The sequence below is a fragment of the Sebastes fasciatus genome, chromosome 19, assembly GCF_043250625.1.
Source record: "Sebastes fasciatus isolate fSebFas1 chromosome 19, fSebFas1.pri, whole genome shotgun sequence".
Lineage (NCBI taxonomy): Eukaryota > Metazoa > Chordata > Actinopteri > Perciformes > Sebastidae > Sebastes > Sebastes fasciatus.
Window position 1 is genome coordinate 7,857,043 of NC_133813.1, and position 19,346 is coordinate 7,876,388.

The window sequence follows — 19,346 nt, forward strand, 5'->3', positions numbered from 1 at the left end:
CCGTCAGGAGAGAGCCTGTTCTGTGTTGGGAGAAGAATTTATTAAAAAAAAAATTCCCTTGTCTTTCCCTTCCTCCTTCCCAATTCATTTCTTTAATTTTTTTTATTTATTTTAAATCGGACGTCAGGCCGCCCCAGCCAGGAAATAGGGAAAGGTGAAGGTGGATGATTAAGTAAAGGAAAGGGGGAAAGAAGAGGAAGAAAAAGAAAGGGGGGATGAGGAGTGGTGATACTTGATCGGGTAAAGATGCGATGGGGGGAGAGAGGGGGAGTGTGTTCATTAAAAAGTCAGGATTGTTCCACAATCTAGCTTTTTGAAAAAATAAAATATATCTTCCGTATTGCAATGATCTATTTCACTGGTTCCCAACCTGGGGTTCCCGACCCCCACTAGGGGTCGCCAAAGCTTCACGGGGGGGTTGCGAGGCCTTCTTGATTTTAAGGGGTATGCAAGTTGGGTTTTTTAAATATACAGTTGGCCTATATCTCAGCATTTCAGTCATTTCTGTGAAAATAAACTATGTGAAATATTTATTTTGAAAGTACGTAATATTATCTAAGATATACACAGGATGATGTCACGGTGAAGACCTGAACACAAGCTATATTCACAGAGTGTTCCCTTTCTGCAAAACAGCCTGCATTAGAAATGTACGCAGTTAAAACAATCAAAGAGCTAATTGCCAAGTGTCAGGGAGAAGAAAACACAGAATTTGTCAAAAAAGAAGCCTATTAATTATGTATGATTGTTAAAATTAAAAAAAACATAAATAAACAAATAAATATAAAATAAATATATAATATAAATAAATAATATAATATAAATATAATATAAATACAAATAAATAAATAAATAAAAACATAATACAGAGAAAATTGTATTAAAAGTTCCTACAAATAACAGGAAAAGTTCATCTCTGATGCAATATTCATCTAAATTGCTTGTCCTGCAGTTAAAAGCGCAGTTTCTGAGTTTTTCTGTACTGTTGTATTGTTATGGATTAAATATAACATGAAATATCCATAAACTATGTCCCCTAACAAAAAAAGGTGTGAACCAATGATCTGTTTGAGCGGTCTTTAGGAAAAGTTGAATGTAATTCTCATACACACCTATAGGTGGCGATCTCTGATAGCATATGACGTCCTCTCTCCTCCTCAGCACTGGCCTTCAAAGGAAAAACTGTCCTACAAATACAAGGACTCTCAGTCAGAGCCTCTGTTGATGTAAATTTGATGCAATCACATGTCAAAGCTGATGTTTTACCTTTTAATATTCATCCTGTGAGTATGTGAACTGTCCTGCCTCCTCGTCGTCTGTTCGACCTGAATCCATCACAACTGAGCTTCGGGCAGAAAACGTCACCATCCTCTCCACTCTTCATAAAAAAACAACAACGACCTTTAACCCCTGTTAGCTGATACACTTGATGACACGTCCATCAAAGCACATTCCCAACTGCCAACACACCCAGCTCAAGCTGAGGGACTGCTGCTGCTTCACCTGAATGTTACTGTGACACAAGCTGAGTGGCTGCTGTCACTGGGGGAGTTAAAACGTCATTGTTTCTTTCACATATTTTTGATTTTCCTGCTTTCAAATAAAAAATGTAATTACATGATCTTCCTCACATGATCAGCGTAAAATGTATCGGCAGTGTGTAAAATTTAGGGGATCTGTATAATCACCTAAAACTAAGAATCGTTGTGTTTTCATTAGCTTAGAATGAGCCCTACATAGCGAGCGGGTCCTCTCCACTGAGTCCGACACTTTGCTCCACCATGTTCCTGCAGTAGCCCAGAACGGACAAACCAAACACTGGCTCTAGAGAGAGACCTTTTATGTGTTTTACGTTACCTGAAGGCCACCGTAGTTCTCCAACACGCTTGTGAAACTGTGGTAACGTGAGCCACACAGACTGCAAAACCGTGGTACCGCCAGCCGCCGTCTTCTGACTTCCGTTGCTCCTAAAGTAGTGTTATTATTATGGTAAGGATGGTTTCTGAGCGAGGCGAACATGCATTACCACGGTCAACTCAGTGTGATTTGGAACGAGCTGCAACTGAATTCGCTGTGGGTTTATTATCACTACGACTCCTTTTCACATACGAGAAGTCATCTGAGGCCTCAAGTTTAAAGCTGCAGTAGGTAGAATTGGAGCAAATATGATTTTAAAAAGTTATTTTTATATAACGGTCACTACATCCTGACAGTAGTGTATGAGACAGGTAATCTGAAAAAAATCATGTTCCTCTGTGTCCTCCAGCTTTGGTCTCCAGAGCCGGAGTCTCTGCTGTACTCTGCCTGCCTGCCTTCACTCACCACGCTCGTTCTCGCTCAGCTCGCTCCACCTCTACTCGTGCATGCGCGCACACTTCACACTGCAGAAGACTTCGTAGCTCTGAGAATATCTAGTGACTGGACGTTTGTGCAGAAATAAATTCTGCAGCTCCTCCAGACCAACAGAGGTTTCCCGTGTCTTGTGAAGTGACGGGGCTCCGCAGCGAGAAACGTTATCGTCTCCGACCGGGTGCCGGTGTCTCCCCTGTTCCCTCCGGCCGCAGTCGGGAGGCTGAGGCAGGAAAAGCCAACACTAGGATCAGCATTAATTCATGGAGAGACCTTCGTCTGGTCATCTAACATTACTGCCAAGCAGGTGAAATATAGAGTGATATTGTGGGTTTTAGCTGACATGTTTCGCCTCACTGTTTTGACGGATGCTCGCTCACATTCAAGTAGTGCGTGCACACGGGCGAGCGCGAGCAACAAGACGCCGACTTTCGTTGACTTAACAGCCACAGGTGTCGCTGTTACAACCAATTTCTGATTCTTACAAACAGTCCCTTTGAGTGCCGCCGATGAGACGCTTCCTGCTCATCAACCAGCAGGTGTGTAAACTCTGGTTGTCAGTTTATTGTGAAGCGTGTAAACGATTTGATCCAGCAGACGGTTTAATGTGGTTTCTCCGCAGTAATCTGGTTCCAGTGTGAATGGTGACAGTGTGTCAGACCTGCTGCTGCTGCAGAGTTCAGATCCGCTGTGAAGGATTGGATTACAACTCATCAGAGAGACACTCAGAAACACTCCGCTCTCAGTCCATGATGGCCCTCTTTAATTCACTCCTCCTCTCTCTCTCGCTTTTTATTCTTTAAATTCTCCCCTTTCTACAAGTTTCTCCCTCTCTTTCTTCCTTTCTTTAGTCATTCATTTCTTCTTTCCTACCTCCCTCTCTTTCTTCCTTTCTTTCTTTCTTCATTCATTCCTTCTTTCCTACCTCCGTCCCTCTCTCTCTTTCTTCATTCAGTCCTTCTTCCCTACCTCCCTCTCTTTCTTTCTTTCTTTCTTCCTTTCTTTCTTTCTTCATTCAGTCCTTCTTCCCTACCTCCCTCTCTTTCTTTCTTTCTTTCTTTCTTCATTCATTCCTTTTTTCCTACCTCTTTCTTTCCTACCTCTCTCTCTTTCTTTCTTTCCCACCTCTCTTTCTTTCTTTCTTTATATCTTCATTCATTCCTTCTCTCCTACCTCCCTCTCTTTCTTCCTTTCTTTCTTTCTTCATTCAGTCCTTCTTCCCTACCTCCCTCTCTTTCTTTCTTTCCCACCTCTCTTTCTTTCTTTCTTTATATCTTCATTCATTCCTTCTCTCCTACCTCCCTCTCTTTCTTCCTTTCTTTCTTTCTTCATTCATTCCTTCTCTCCTACCTCCCTCTCTTTCTTCCTTTCTTTCTTCATTCAGTCCTTCTTTCCTACCTCTTTCTTTCTTCATCCATTCCTTCTTTCCTACCTCCCTCTCTCTCTTTCTTTTTCTCTCTTTCTTTCTTTCTTTCTTTCTTTCTTCATCCATTCCTTCTTTTCTACCTCTCTCTCTCTCTCCCTCTCTTTCCTTTTCTGTCTTTCTTCCCTTCTTCATTCATTCATTCCTTCTTTCTTACCTCCCTCTCTCTCTCTTTCTTTCTTTCTTTTTTTATTTCTTCATCTATTTCTAAGTTCTTTCCTTTTTTTTCTTTCCTTGCCCACCTCTCCTCTCTTGTCCCCCTTCTCTCTCTCTCTCTCTCTCTCTCTCTCTCTCTCTCTCTGTCTCACTCTACCTCACTCCACCTCTCTCTCTCTCTCTCTTTTCTTTTCGCTCAGTGAGTCGCAGTAAATCCTATTGTGATGCTAAACTGATTTTCGGAAGAGAGATAGAAAGAGAGAGAGAGAGAGACAGACAGAGAGAGAGAGAGAGAGAGAGGAGGTTTGGATTCCTGTCTGATCTGATCTGATCTGATCTGACCTTCGTTCATCTAGGAGTTTTAGGACTTTCTCCTCTCAGTAAACTTTATAACCTCCTCTCTGGACTCCAGCAGGACGGTTTCCGGGTGTTTGTTGGAGTCTCTTTCTAACCGGAGGATCAGTCGCTCTCTGCGCTTCAGGAATGCACTTTGCAGGAAACACTTTGCAGCTCGGTGCTGCTCGGACACCTCCTTGTTTCCTTTTTTCTCCTATCTTCGAGGAGTTGTAAATGAATGAAGATGAAGGAAATGTGTTTGTAAAGGATAGATCGTTTTCTGCAGTCCGGTTCCCTCCTCCTCTTCCTCCTCCTCCTCAGTCCGCCAGGCTGAGGACAGAGAGAGGAGCCGGGCATGGAGAACGGCGTCCGGGCGTCGCTCCAGCAGCAGCAGCAGCAGGCTGCGGGTGGAGGAGGAGGTGGAGGCGGCTGGGTGCTGGTGGAGGCCCGGCTGCAGGGTGGAGCACCGTGGGGCTTCACCCTGCAGGGCGGCCTGGAGCACGGAGAGCCCCTCATCATCTCCAAGGTATGGGACTCTTCCTCACTGTGGCATCTTATAATGTGTGTTACACATGTGATGTATATTTGCACCTGTGACAGGCTATCTATACTGTCTATCTATCTATCTATCTATCTATCTATCTATCTATCTATCTATCTATCTATCTATCTATCTATCTATATATCTATCTATACTGTCTATCTATGTATCTATCTATATCTATCTATCTATCTATCTATATATATATATATATATATACTGTCTATCTATGTCTATCTATCATTAGTGACATAATGGTCCTTTGACCATTATTTTGAGATTGCAATTTAAAGGTAGGCTACTCCAGCAATATGACACTTCCTTATAGATGAGTGCCTCACAAGAGACATTTAAAGGTACTATATGTAACTTTCAGAAAATAAATCCTTGTTATCAATGACACCGGTGGCAGTTAAGTAAACCGTCCCGAGTCCTTTACATAGAAATCAGTCCACAGGCTGTTATATGCAACAAACAATCGGAAATACAAAGCAATTAATGCATGCAAATTGTTACCTAAAGTACCTTTTAAACATAAAACCTTCAAAAATAATAATCAAAATCAAAATCAAAGCAACAGAGGAAGAGATATCCTGATTTTAGTTATGGGTCAAGCTCCAAAAACAGTGGAACCTACATTTCCCATAATGCAACAAATAACATAATTTCCCCTTACCTTAACCTGCACCAAATATTATCCGTAACCGCAGCCAGACAGCTCTGCGACAACGATAACCACTGGGACTTAGGTTAGGTTATGCATAACGTATACGGACGGTATCAGGTTGCCCCAAATGATGACATTACAGCTCGTTTAGCGGCTGGTTGCTACAGCATTCTCCCTCAATACTGGACCAATTTCAAAAAGTGTTTAACCCCATTGGTCACTTAGACACAAAAACATGGGAAAATAGGGTTTAAGTTGAAAAATACAAAAGTTAAGACAAAAGAAAAAGAAAGTAAAAATTGAAGCAGCAGAGACCAAGATATCCTGACCCACACTAGGGACTTGGTCAATATTAAGATTGGGATTAAAATGGGTATTCAAGCAACTTCGGTTATGCATAACCTAACCTTAAGACTTAAGGGAAGCACATGGGTGAACATTATTTGACAGAAATACAGATTTTGACGCATGCATAGTTTTAAATTTGTAGCTGACAAACTCACCAAATTGACATTAACCTGAGAAAAAAAATATTTTAGCAAAATCGATGGTTGCTGAATATTTATTTCACCTCCTTCAGCTTAATAAGGCATCACTGATAATGTGAGTTATAGCCTAATTAAAATATGGCACTTTCAAAGTGTGATTTGGATTTAAAAACAATTAGCCCTGGCCTTAGATATGATTGTAGTTGGTGGTACAGTGAGTATGATAGTCTATAGTATTGTACTGATTTGTCATGCTATCTTATTTAGCTGAGTACAGCTACTATAACAAGGAAAGGGATCCCTAATGATTCCCCTTCTGTCCTTACAGCCACGGTGGCCTCATTTTATTAAAATGCAAATCAGCAGGCTGGTGAGTGTGTGTGTCTGTGTGTGTGTGTGTGTGTGTGTGGGGAGGTCATTCTGGGACGAGGGCCAAACTGCTGTTAAATAGGACAAGAATGTGAATTATGTGTTTCCCTGGGTGCTTTTGAACACACTCATGCTTTTATTTTGTACTGTAATTAGATCAGTGTTCGCACCGTTCTCCGTGTTTGACCCAACATCTGCCTGATGACTGACCGTCTGTCTTTCAGCCTCTTTGTTTTTCTCAGTATGTCTTCACTTTCTTTTTACTTCCTCTCCCTTTCAGTCTCCGTTTGTCTCCATCTAATGTCTCTCTGTGTGTTGTCTGTCTTTCTCTCTGCTCACACTAAATCTGAAAACGTCCTCTCCGGCTCTCCGTCCACACTGAATCTCCTCTTCTTCCTCTTCTAGAGCAGTGTAACCCCCCCTCACCTTGTTTATCATCGGTGCAGTACATTTCTTGTGGTTCTGAGTTGGGGGTCAGAGGTCACAGTGAAGATTTCTGTTAATCCAGGCTGTTCAGCTCACGTTAAACAGTTTTAATTAGTCTTAATCTGAAGGTCTCATGACTGGCACCAAACTGGCACTGGTCCGTGATCTGGCTTGCCGGACACAAACGCTTTACTTGAAGCCTGACGAGATGGATTTTCGCGTGATATATGATCCCGCAATTCTTGTGTAATCTTTGTGACATAGCAAGAATCCAGTAAATTTAGTACTATATGTGTTCTGTTTCTCTGGCTGTGAAGGGAGTTTTGTCAGGTCTGAGTAAATAACATTGATGATAGGTCATAGTGATGTCATCAGGGTTATCTCAGCCAGTGTTGCCAGATCTCACGAGAGAAACAAGCAACCAGGTCTATAGAAACAAGCCCGAAAGAAACAACTCTCCCCCCCAAAAAAAATCCCAAAACAAGCAACCAATATGAGATAGAGAGGCGGCCACTTGATCACTTCATACATTTGTATAAATTTATTTTGGATTGCATCCAAAAAAAGATTTTTTTTTGCATTGCATTACATTTTTGCATCCACTTTCAGCTTGTAACTTTACATGTTCTTCTTATAAACGTAAAGAAGTTGAAAGTTTTGTGGAATTTTTGCAACCATTTTTGGCTGATTTTATTTTAACAACATCACAACAGCAGTGAGAAGCAAACAAATACAGTATATACATAAATACAAATGGGTGTAGAAGAGAAAAACTGATCCCTTTTTTTGTATCGATCCTATTAATGCCAGAATCGATCTTCAAAACGAGACGTAGGTATTGGTTGTATCGATATTTTCACATCGATCCGCCCACCCCTACTGCACATACTGTAACTCACATCCACACCAAGGAACTTCGCTATTCAATATTAATTCAGTTCTTTTTTCTTGGCGTAGCCCCCCCACTGCTGTCTGAGGATATTTTCCCCAAATCACACAGTCTTTATTGATTAGAGGAGGTATGTTGTTTCAGTCACGGTATGAACAGGCTGAGCCGCTCTGTTTGGATATCTCCGTCTGCAGGATAATGAATTTCAGCTGGAATACCAAAGTCAGTGACACACACACACACACACACACTCACTCTCACCGAGTTACCGAGTGATTCTGCAAGCCTTATTTGGGTATATTTACTCCTGAAAAAGGCAAACAGTGCAGGCATGTGCACTGCTCTACAGAGGTGAGCAATGGTTTACATTTTAACACGCTGGTTTTCTTTCAGAGAGGATGTTTCATTTCCTTTATATCAGCTCACACAGCTCATTACACACATCTCACATTTGTGTTACTCCGGCACACATGTCATAGATTATTTGGAAAACCCGTCTTGGTTTGTCAGGGGCCCGGGCCTCACACCGATCCCCCCATTTGTTGATGGGTTTTCTGTAATGTTGTCGTGATTTGCCCCTTCAGGGCCACCGTACATAGGTGATTAAAGTCACTCAGCACATACTGTATATGAGCGTAAACCTTGTTTAGGGACCCTTCAAATGTTGGAGCTACAGTGTGTGGGCCCAAACACATCATGTTTTTGTTGAAAAGCAACACATGTTGTAATACCGAAGAGGGTCAGACACACCCTGTGAGAAATTCCTGGCAGTTGTTTTAACATTCAAAGAGTCCCAGATGGGCGGGGTTTATTGTTTCAGGACAGTGCTGTCAATCAAAGGAAAGTATGTGAAAACAACTATTAAATAAAGGCACTTTTTGGTGCAATATTTCTAGCCCTCAGGGTGAACCTGACCTTTGACCTGTGGAGTTATCTACAGGTTCCTGATTCAGATTCAACCTTTGTCAGTTAGTTGTCAGAAAATCTTAATTTGGGCAAAGACAGGGTGGACAATAGGGCTGTGTATTGGCAAGAATCTGGTGATGCGATACGTATCATGATACAGGGGTTACGTTTCAATATATGGCGATATATTGCGATTTTTAAAATTTAATTTTAGGAAAACTGTCATAGTATAAAGACACACCAAAAATAAACCATTTTAGAATAGGTAAAAATAACACATTTATACTGCATGCAAAACACTACATGATTTTTGCCCCAAACTACATGTGATTATCATAAAGTGGGCATGTCTGTAAAGAGGAGACTCGCGGGTACCCATAGAAGCCATTTTCATTCACATATCTTGAGGTCAGAGGTCAAGGGACCTCTGTGAAAATGGCCATGACAGTTTTTCCTCTCCAAAATTTAGCGTAAATTTGTATCTCAATCGCCCTTATCAAGATGGAGAACATGCTGCGACTGTGACTTTTATTTTATTAATTTTTATTTATTTAACAATCATTTAACCAGGCAAGTCAATTAAGAACAAATTCTTATTTACAATGGCGAGCTGGCAAAAGGCAAAGCCTCTTGAGGGAAGGAGGTAAAAAGAAAAGAAAATGTGATCAAGTCTCTCATGCATCAAGTCACAGTCAGAGTTTTATTCTCAGCTGAACTGTTTGACTTCACTGGGTGGGCACTAAACGAGAATCACAGCAGAAAACATGTTTTTATTTCACAATGAATTCATCCGTCCAGGAATCCAGTCTGAGCTGGTGATGTTTGTGCAGGGACGTTTTGACGACCAACTCACCGTTTGATTGAGCTTATCTCACTGAGACAAGACCGCGAGACAATGTGACCTTAAAGAGGACAAAACACATGCACACGCAGTAATAAACACACACACCCAGACGTACGTTCTGATGTTGCACACACACTGTCAGGCTGCTAAGAGGCATCATTGGCAGTGCTGATAATGAGAGGGGCCATGCTGATATATACAGTATGTCTGTGTGTGTCTGTTGAATCATCATCACTTTAGACAACAACAATGATGTCTAAATGTTTGCTGCAGGTTGAAATCACACTGATAGCTAATTAAAACTTTGTAATGAACAATAGAGACAAACAGGATGCGAGAATGACAAAGCCACCTGGCAAACAGCCAACATCTCCTACTTTTCCCAACTCTAACACGCACATGCACACACCACAAGTGTGTCCTACCTACCAGAACAATAGAAACCCTGATAACGGCTGGCCACAGCAAGTGTGACTCAACAAGTTTCATCACTGTGTTTCCAGTACAGAGATATGTCCAGGATGTGTTTAGCCTAGCTTAGCACAAAGACTGCAGGCGAGGGAGGACTGCAGTATGAACCCAGCAGACCTCTGAGGTCACTCCATTATTTCTTTTCTGAGCTCAGGACCTGACTGCATAATGAGCTGAGCTAAATCATTAGCTAAATACATGCAAATTGCTTCCACAAAATCATTGACCTCTGCAGTGCACATTTTCGCTTCGCCATTTTCTCAGTAACTGACCTTAGGTGTTTGTGTGTGTGCAGGTAGAGGAGGGCGGTAAGGCCGACCGTTTGGAGCAGCCGCTGCTGGTGGGTGATGAGATCATCATCATCAACGACGTGGAGCTGACGGGATACAGACAGGAGGCCATCGCTCTGGTCAAAGGATCCTACAAGACTCTGCAGCTCACCATCCGCAGGTACAGACTCTTTGTGAATGTGTTGTGACTTCTGAACGGGCCTCAAACTGAGACCCAAACCCAGCATAAGCGTTTCTATAAGATAAGACTCTAGTGAATCAGACTGGTGCTGTAGAATTTGAGACCCAAACCAAACCTGAAATCCAAAGCTATATTTTTGTTTCATTTAATCCAACATTGACCTTTAGCTCGCCTGGTTAGTTTGGCTATTTTGGGTAGCAGAACTCAAGTGTGTGAGAGAGAAAGAAAGGTTGACAGGGAAAACTCTCTGGTTGATGGGTAATAACGAGCAGGAAATTTAGCAACAAGTGTTAACACCTGTTTTCGATTTTAGTAAATCAAGGTAACTGTGACCTCACGTCCATCCCATTCTCGTGAACGCGATATCTCAGGTACGCCCTGAGGGAATTTCTTCAAATTAAAAACATTAAAACATGTCAGCCTGCTGAGCTGCTCCAGGAAGCTTCGAATACCTTCGAATATTTCTCACCGAAGACAAACGTCCACCTGGATTCAAGGATGAACTGACCAAAGCCAAGGTTATTGTGACCTCACAAAACTAGTTTTTGGCCCTAACACAAGAATTCATATCCTAACAATTATGATAATTTCATAAAAATTTTGGACAGACATGGATGTAAACTGTAACTTGACTGGTTGGCGGAGGCACACAACCGCGAGGTGGTAATTCTAGTTTATGAATAAATAAATAATAATGGTCACAATAGAATAGGCCCTCCCTGGCTGGTTGCCTGCACATACTGAGGCGGTTGCTATGGAGAGTGCACTAGCAGCTATACTGTATATATTTAGTTTTTCATCACAGGCTAGCGTTATATTGATTTCATTATTTGGCTCTATATTTACATTATTGTATCTTGTCATTTATTGTGCAACCTCTGAGGAACTGTCCAGTGTCAATAGGATGACTTTGATAACAGCTTGTACTAGACTTGCCTTTTTTTGTTAGGTGGAGGTGTGTTGCTTGACGTGGCGAGGATGTTGCTCCACTTTATCTGGTCCCCGAGTTTGGGTTGCAAATCCACTTAAGACCATAATCTCTCTGGTGTCAAGACCGGCATAAGTTGTTGGTGTATTTCTGCTGGGAAACATAGTGGAACCTCGTCTTTACGTAGCGCTGCATGTCGTTCAACAGGTTGATTTTTTTTCTGGAGATGGTCAATCCGCTCAATCCACTTCTCCATAACCTTAAAGGTGATGATTGATTTGAGTTAACCATTTTATAAAATGTCATAAACAATGACAGACAATTACAGCAGAATTTTTAAACCAGCATATGATATTTCTACTCTCTAGGTCACTCAAATTAATATCAAAAGTATATTTGTTAATCAAGTAGGAATACTCAAACAATAGTATTGCAATTAGCTTTTGCTAGGCTTCAAGCACCTTTATGCTAACGTTGAATAAGAACTGTATCTTTGTAGAAAGAGCCCGTATGGATGACTAATGTGAATGACAGTTTAAGAAGTTCCTTTCTTCCTTCGTTCCTTCTTTGCAGTCAGCCAGTGTAATCTGTAACTGGTCAAGATTCTGCTGTACATCCTGGTTCATAGTCCAAATCAGAGCTGGTTGTCTGGAATAAACACACACGAACAGACAGGCAAACACTGTTCACTTCCTATTATCTATCATTCATTACCAGCCCTGCTATTACTGATTATTACATGCAGTATGTAGTTAATTAGAGAGTGAAAGTGAACTCATAGTATTCAATGTTCTCAATAAAAATCCACGTCTTTCTTCACACGCCAGTGAGGCTGTAAACAAAGAGCAGCATGTTGTATATCTGGTCAATCCACTAACGTTCTTTGTCTTTATCTAGTAGCTGTGAGACTGTTAGTGACTTGTCTTAGCTTTATTCCTACTCTAAAACACTGAGAATACAGCTCCATCTGCTCAGTTAACCTCAACTAAGTGCTCACTAGTTAACGAGCTCGTTCCTCGCCACACACATTACGACATATGTTGAACCGATTATGAATGAGATTTGGACATGTTTGTTGATATTTTATCCCGGCACCCAAGGGAGACATACCGGTGACAACTTTACCTGAAGTTAGCTTTGTTTTACAAAGCTCTCACTCGCCTCCAATTCCCTCTGTGTCCGTGGCATGTACACTACTATGGAGGATGGAACCTGCCAAAATAAAAAATAAATGAATAAATAAATAAATTACTCAAATAAATGACACAACAAATTAATAAATATGTCATTAAATGCAGCAAAATGAATATTAAAAATAATTTGGAGCCATTAATTAATTAATGACATATGTCAGTGTGACATAAATTGATATTTCTGGTTTTAATTTGCCTCTTTATTTATTTATCTTTTTATTAATCCCATTATTTATTTACTCTTCTGTTTAATTTTCCCTTTTAATTATTAATGTATTTATTTTTTATAAAGTTTTGCATTTATTTGTTTATTTTTGCATTTTTTTTATTTATTTTTTTTATTTATTTGTCTTGTTTTTGTCAGTTGCTGAAAATAGTAACATGATCATTGATATAGACGGCTTAAATATAATATATAATTGCGGGGACTGTATGATAATAAGTTTATTTTTAAAAATAGAAAAAGTGGGGTAGCAACACTATAACTTTGTTCCCCCTCATTGAATAATGGGGATGCATTTGCTCCATTTCTCAAGCTTGTCTGCACGTAGCATCTCTTTTAATATTCAGGTTGATGCTAAGCCGGGTACAAAGCCAGGTATGTATTTGGGTTTGGGGTGTGACTGCTTTGCAAGGCTGCTGTTGCTACTGCAGTTTTTATTTACTGGAAGACGCATGAGAGGCATGACACAATACAGGACTTTAGACTTCAGACACAAACACACACACACACACACACCGCAGGACAGGTGTAGAAGCACACATGGCATTCTGGGAAGGTGTGGCGATGAGGGAAGGCGTGAGAATTTCTCCTCCGGACGAGCAGAGAGCAGCGGTGCATGTCGATCTGATCGGCTTCCTGATGGGGAACCACGATAAGTCGACTGCTCTCAGGTCTGTTTTTTTATAAAAGTAGATGTAGTTTAATTATTGAATATGTGTATTTTATTCTTTTCTGTTTATGGCTTGTACCGAGGCAGACTCGGAGGTGGACCTTGATTTGCATGTTGTGGCCATGTGCAGTGGACTGTGCAGCAGGTCAAGCTCTGCATACCTGCGCCGCGTTCACCTTTGGACTATAGCGTCTTGCTGAGTTTTCAAATACAAGCAGACAAATACAGGCTAAATTTGAGCAGAAAAAGCAGTTTTTACACACAATATGTGTGTCAACTGACGGCTGTAGCACACACCAGACGTCTCAAACAAGCAGAAGTAGTCAAGGTACAGTAGCAAGGACAGGAAATGAATACTATAAAATTGATGCTTTGTTTTGGAGGGGTTGAAGCAAATTTTCTTTTGATGATCTCCTAAATGTTCCTCAACATAGAAACTCAGAAGTCCTGAATAAATTAACCATAACCATGAGGTTTATGTTACAACTATCAGTTTGATTTATTTCTTATAAATCATGTTTTCTCTGTCAGTATGGTATGTCGTCAAAAACTGCAATACCCATGAGCCTCAGCTCAGAGGGATGAGTCAGGGCAACTTTGTTGTTGCAGTGGAGAACAAAACATGTCGCAAATTCATCCCAAACTGATCCAGAATCTGAAAGTGAACTGGTTTAAACTGAAACATTGTTTAATCAGGTTTCTACAATAACAGCAATCATCACAGATAACAGGCAACCTCATTTTAAGCTCTGGGATTGGATGCTTTTACTGGCAATTGACCCTTCACTAAGTCCCGCCTCTCAAACGCAGACTGACCAATCATAGCGTAGCATCGGCCAGCTTCTCCCAGATCCTGACTATCCGCAAAGAACATATATTGATAAGAATTGAAAGTCAATTGGTCGCTCCTTTGCAATGTCAGTGCACAGCAGCAGAGGTACGCTTCCGCCATTTTGGACTGAAAGCGACAAACGGACGCCAGTAAAACGTCGGCCCTACAGTGCCGTACAAAAGTAAAACAAGATTATTTCTATTCTATTGTCATATTTAATGTCTCTACTGAAAAGGCCTGTGTTGAACAATAAAAGTATTTCAAATATGCATACTATTATAACTATTTATTTAATTATTTACTTACTTATTTATTTATTTATTTATGAAACGTTTTGCTTGGCTGCTTCTCAAAGGAGCATAAAGTGAGCGATGGACATAAATTTAAGTTAGAAAAATTTAGAAAAAGTTAGGAACTTTTCCTCCAGAATCGATGTCCAATTGTCCAATGAGTTATTATCGCGGTAACTTTGACAGCCCTAATGTTTATCAAAGAAACATATTTTCTAACACAGTTGTTCATCTTTTGTTCTGATGATTTAAGCAGGAGAGTTTCGTGTCCTTCCAAGCCTTGAAGTGCTTCCACTGTCAGTCACCTAACATTGTCTGTGAGAATATAAACTCAACTTCACTTCACTCTAAATAACTCCTCCAACTTCGCAACACTATAAACAAGACACAATAAGTCAATCAGACAGCTTTGGAGTCGTTGGAAGGTGGAAGTTTCCACTTTTGAGCTGCATAGCTGTTTGATGAGTCGATCTCCGCCTTTAAAGGGCTTCTTATTTCGTGCCTTTCATCACTTCCTCTTCACACTCCAGCGCCCGCCTCTCTGGGGCAATAAAGATTTATTGAACTGAACTGATGGTTATTGCCTCAAAAAGAGTCTGTGAGAGTGCTCTGTTCAGCAGGTGTTATAAAAGTGTGTGTGTGACTTTGGCAGGTGTTTGAATGCACTGTGTGTGAGAGAGCTGGTTGTATAGTTGGTTATATTTGTGTGTCCTCCATCCTCTGTGTCAGTTATAACAAAAGGTGTGTGGGATGTCGAAACCAAGCACACCTGTCAGACACCACACCTCTCTCTCTCTCTCCTCCATACCTGCTGCGCTCCCTCTGATTGGTGCATTCAGGCGGGCCCTGATTGGCTGAGAACAGAGTAATAATCACACAGAGAGAGAGAGAGATAGACAAACACAAATAGACACTCGGAGAGAGAGAGAGAGAGAACCATGCCATTAGTGTCCTCACGACAAGACGAAAACAAACCAGAGTGTTTTCTGAGGAGCTGCCGGTCAGAGCTGTAAGTGTGTGGAAATCTGTGTGTGTGGGTGTGTTTGCATAGTTTCACTGATGTGTTTTTAATGCGTTTGTTATATGGACTTGATTTAAGGGTGTTTGTAGGTGTATGTTTGAACTTCTGACAGAGCCAGGCTAGCTGTTTCCCCCTGCTTCCAGCCTTTATGCTGAGCTAGGCTAACCACATGTCGACTCCAGCTCTGTACTTAACACACACAGACATGAGATTGATATTGATGTGTATGGCCCAAAATGTTGAACTATTCCTTTAAAACAAATTTGTTTGTCGTGCTCTCAGATGGATGTGACACACATATTCACCTATGTATCGCGATTTATTTATTTTTTACGATTTTGAAATATTTTTTTAATGCAAGAATCGTTATATTTGCGTCATTTGAGTCTATGTGGAGGTAAAGGGAAGTTACCGCTTTTATTGTTGTAGTCTGAATAATGTGACGTCATATCCGTTCCGTATCCGTCAACCAAAACAAACCTCAGTGAGCCGAAACGAGAAAGTAGAAAACGGCGGAGGGTCCACGTGGATACGACCTGCACCCTCACATTTTAAGAAAGTATACATGTGTGACTACGTCCGGTTTTCAAAATAAGGTGTTAATATACAAAATACATATATGGAAATAAGATTTTTTGGAAAATACCACTAAATTGTGAGGGGAATTTCTTTATCCTTTGATTATTGGGTTGCTGGAAAAACAATTAATAGATAATTCCAGACAATGACTGATATATTTGACTTCAGGACATCTCTTACTACCTACATGCTGAAAATCATACATTTTGTAATGTATTAATTTAGATATTTTCCGAAGTAAAAGTCCCTAGAAGTGTATGATTCAACTTTTTCTCATGGTCTAGAGTTAAAAAAGTTGACAAAAATCACAATAAATCGTAATATCAAATAGCAATAGTTGTAGAATCGCAATACATATCGAATCAGCACCCAAGTATCGTGATAGTATTGAATCAGGAGATAGGTGAATCGTCCCATCTCTACAAACTGATCCAACTAAAAGCAGCTTTGAAGATAGTAAGCAGAGGAAGCCCAACTTAATGAACTTCCTTAGTGTGTGTGTGTGTTCCCAGTATAGCATGTGTGTAGCGAGCGTGTCAATGTTTTTTTGGTGTCTTCTTTTAATTGATACCTGACACTGGTTGTCCTCATGGATGAGGTAAGATTATCACCACTCACCTGTGCTCACCTGGGTGTGTTTGTGTTGAGTGTGTGTGGGCCAACTTTGTTGCCTATATTACTCCTGGCCTTGCATCTTGCAGCTGCTTTTCCACTGTTTTGTCCTCTAATCCCCAGTAAGCAGCAGTCTGCACTTCACTCACTGGTGTTACGTTACACATGAAGACTCTTTGTTTTCCTGGAGGCACAAGACGGAAACAGAGAGAAGGCACCTGCTGCTCAGAGGGAAAGCATCATTTTTAGTGCTTTTCTGTATTATGTGTCAGAGCAGAAACTCATTCATTACAGAACATATTCATACAGTGTTTGTCTGTCTTTCTTTGAGATCTAAGGGACTGTCAGGGACGCAGGTATGAGCAGTGTCTGTTTATTGGCAAATATTATCATTATATCATTAAAATGAATATTATAAAATACATATTAATATAACAGGGCATCCTTCTTAACAAAAGGGAACATGATAGCCAATTAGTCTCATAGAATAGTATACTAAACTATCAATTTGGAACAATGATTAATAATAAAAATTAATAACTATAACGAAAAAGCACTATATCACTAGCTAGTAAGCGGCAGCATCCTCTCTGACGCAGAATTCACACCAGGCAGCGTCAGGCACCATTTGACCTGATGATGGTCCATCCGATAGTTGTTGAGATATTTCAGTCTGGACCAAAGTGGTGGACCGACCGACCAATCAACAGACTGATATGCCAAGGTTGCATCTGTGGCATCTGTAGCATCTGCTCCACATGTGAACAAACACCAGGATTCAGCAGCTGTGGTTGATTACACTACTAGAAATCCTCAGTCATAATCGAATGGCAGGCAGTATCTGGAGAGAGTTTTCTCATCCACCATAATGTAGTTACAGTATATATATTTCAGACTGGTTGTGTTTGTTCTGTCAGTGTCCTCGTCAGTCAGTATTTTGTTGAGCAGGTTTCGCGGCTGTCTTCTCTTGTTTTGCGCTGGTCTTAGTATTTGCATATGCTTTGCTTTGTTTTGTTTGTGTGACTCACACAGAATGTAAAGCCGTCCTTGTGTCATGGCAAAGATTTGGCTAAAACCACAGAGAATAATCACTCCACAGGATAGTCAAATATTTTTTTACGGCAAGTACAGCATGATCCTTTAATTAAGTATATATATTTTTTGGGTTTGTGGACACAAAACAGTGGTACAATCACACAAAAAATGGGTAACACTTCATTTTACAGGTCCGCAAATTTCATGGTAATTAGGTGATAATTAGCAAGCAAGAAATTTCTTTGGAATTACTGACAAATTACCCCGATATTTACCTCAAAATGTATTTAAAAAAAACTTTATTATAAACATTATTTAATAATTATATTCTGCTATTTCCCAATAGCTGGTCATTTATTTAATACATTTCCAGGAAAATAATACAAAGTTAATTGATATGCTTTATTTTCCATGTCTCCTGATAAATAGATAATAATTAGCAAATAAATTCTGTGAAATTTCTTAAAAAACTCCCTGAATCATTACATTAGCTACCGGGTTACATTTGTGTAGACAATAAGTCACACAATGTTGAGATTTGTGCCTGATCAGAAGTGTCTTCTATTAGTTTTCCACCTCCAATGAAGAGCAGCGCACAGCCGCTTCTCAAGCCTAAGGGCCCTATTTTAACCATTATGTGCTATTTTAGTATATAATTATTAAATAATGTTTATAATAAAGTAATTTTTGATACATTTTGGTGTAATTTGGCAGTAATTTCAAAGAAATTTCAAGTATGTTACTTGCTAATTATCATCTAATTACCATGAAATTTGCAGACCTGTAAAAGGAAGGGTTACCAATAAAGATGGATGGAATCATTTCCAAAATTCACGACATGTTTTTTATCTAACGAAATATTCAGCTTTACTCCATATTTGTTGGTGTTTAGCCTTTCAAAAACAAAATTTTCACAGCGTTCAAAAAACTGTTTGCTCTCCCGCTTGCCGCACACAAAGGGAGTGTTAATGGGAAGTTTGACAGCAACTTAACAGCACCATAAATTATATTTATTTAACGACAATAACAGAAAATCTATTTCAGCTAAAACACTATTACAGTAAATGAATTCAGTCCTTACAAACATCTGCCTTCACTTGGCCAATCTGTCATCACTTTATTTATGTTGACGAAACTGACGAGTTATAATCATTAAAGAAATTTGATTTAATAAAAACAAGACTAACTCACTAACGTACAATAACACACTGAATCACCTCATTCAAATTCAGTTAATTGAATTAAACTACTCCGTTCACCGTGGAGGCATGTGAGAAGTTCTCTTCAAGAAGTCAAGGTAACACAGGGTGAGTCTAGTTGAGTAACAAACGAATGCCTTTAAAGGGTTCATCATAGGCCACTGTACAACAGTTTATAATAAGCTCACACAGGATTGTGCAACTCTAGATAATTATCACAGAGGCAACTATTTTTAGTCGCAACAAAATGCAGAGGTTGAGCCAGGTTAAACTTTTTGCGCTGGCCGACCCTGCGTTGTTTTGCCGGGCCTGTGTTGGCTCTCCGTTACGCTGCCGGAACGGCTCAATTCAAATGAATGAAAGGGCTCGCAGTCGGCATTCCACTTCAGTCACGTTCTTCTAAATTGTACTTTGCATTTGAGATTTTG

General features: G+C 40.2%; 1 protein-coding gene across 4 annotated transcripts in view; it reads left to right on the plus strand.

Annotated features, from left to right (window-relative positions):
- The first annotated feature begins 4,475 nt into the window (after positions 1-4,475).
- The window catches only part of shroom3 (shroom family member 3), a 53,174-nt gene continuing 38,303 nt past the window's right edge, over positions 4,476-19,346 (plus strand). For 3 of the 4 annotated variants that reach the window (XM_074618775.1, XM_074618776.1, XM_074618777.1), the window contains exons 1-2: positions 4,476-4,790; positions 10,161-10,315. In XM_074618775.1, coding sequence (XP_074474876.1) covers positions 4,620-4,790; positions 10,161-10,315 — 326 coding nt within the window. In that variant the 5' untranslated portion in view covers positions 4,476-4,619. Of the gene's footprint in view, positions 4,791-10,160; positions 10,316-13,202; positions 13,352-19,346 lie in introns of those variants that run through there. The other variant, XM_074618778.1, reaches the window with a different exon arrangement.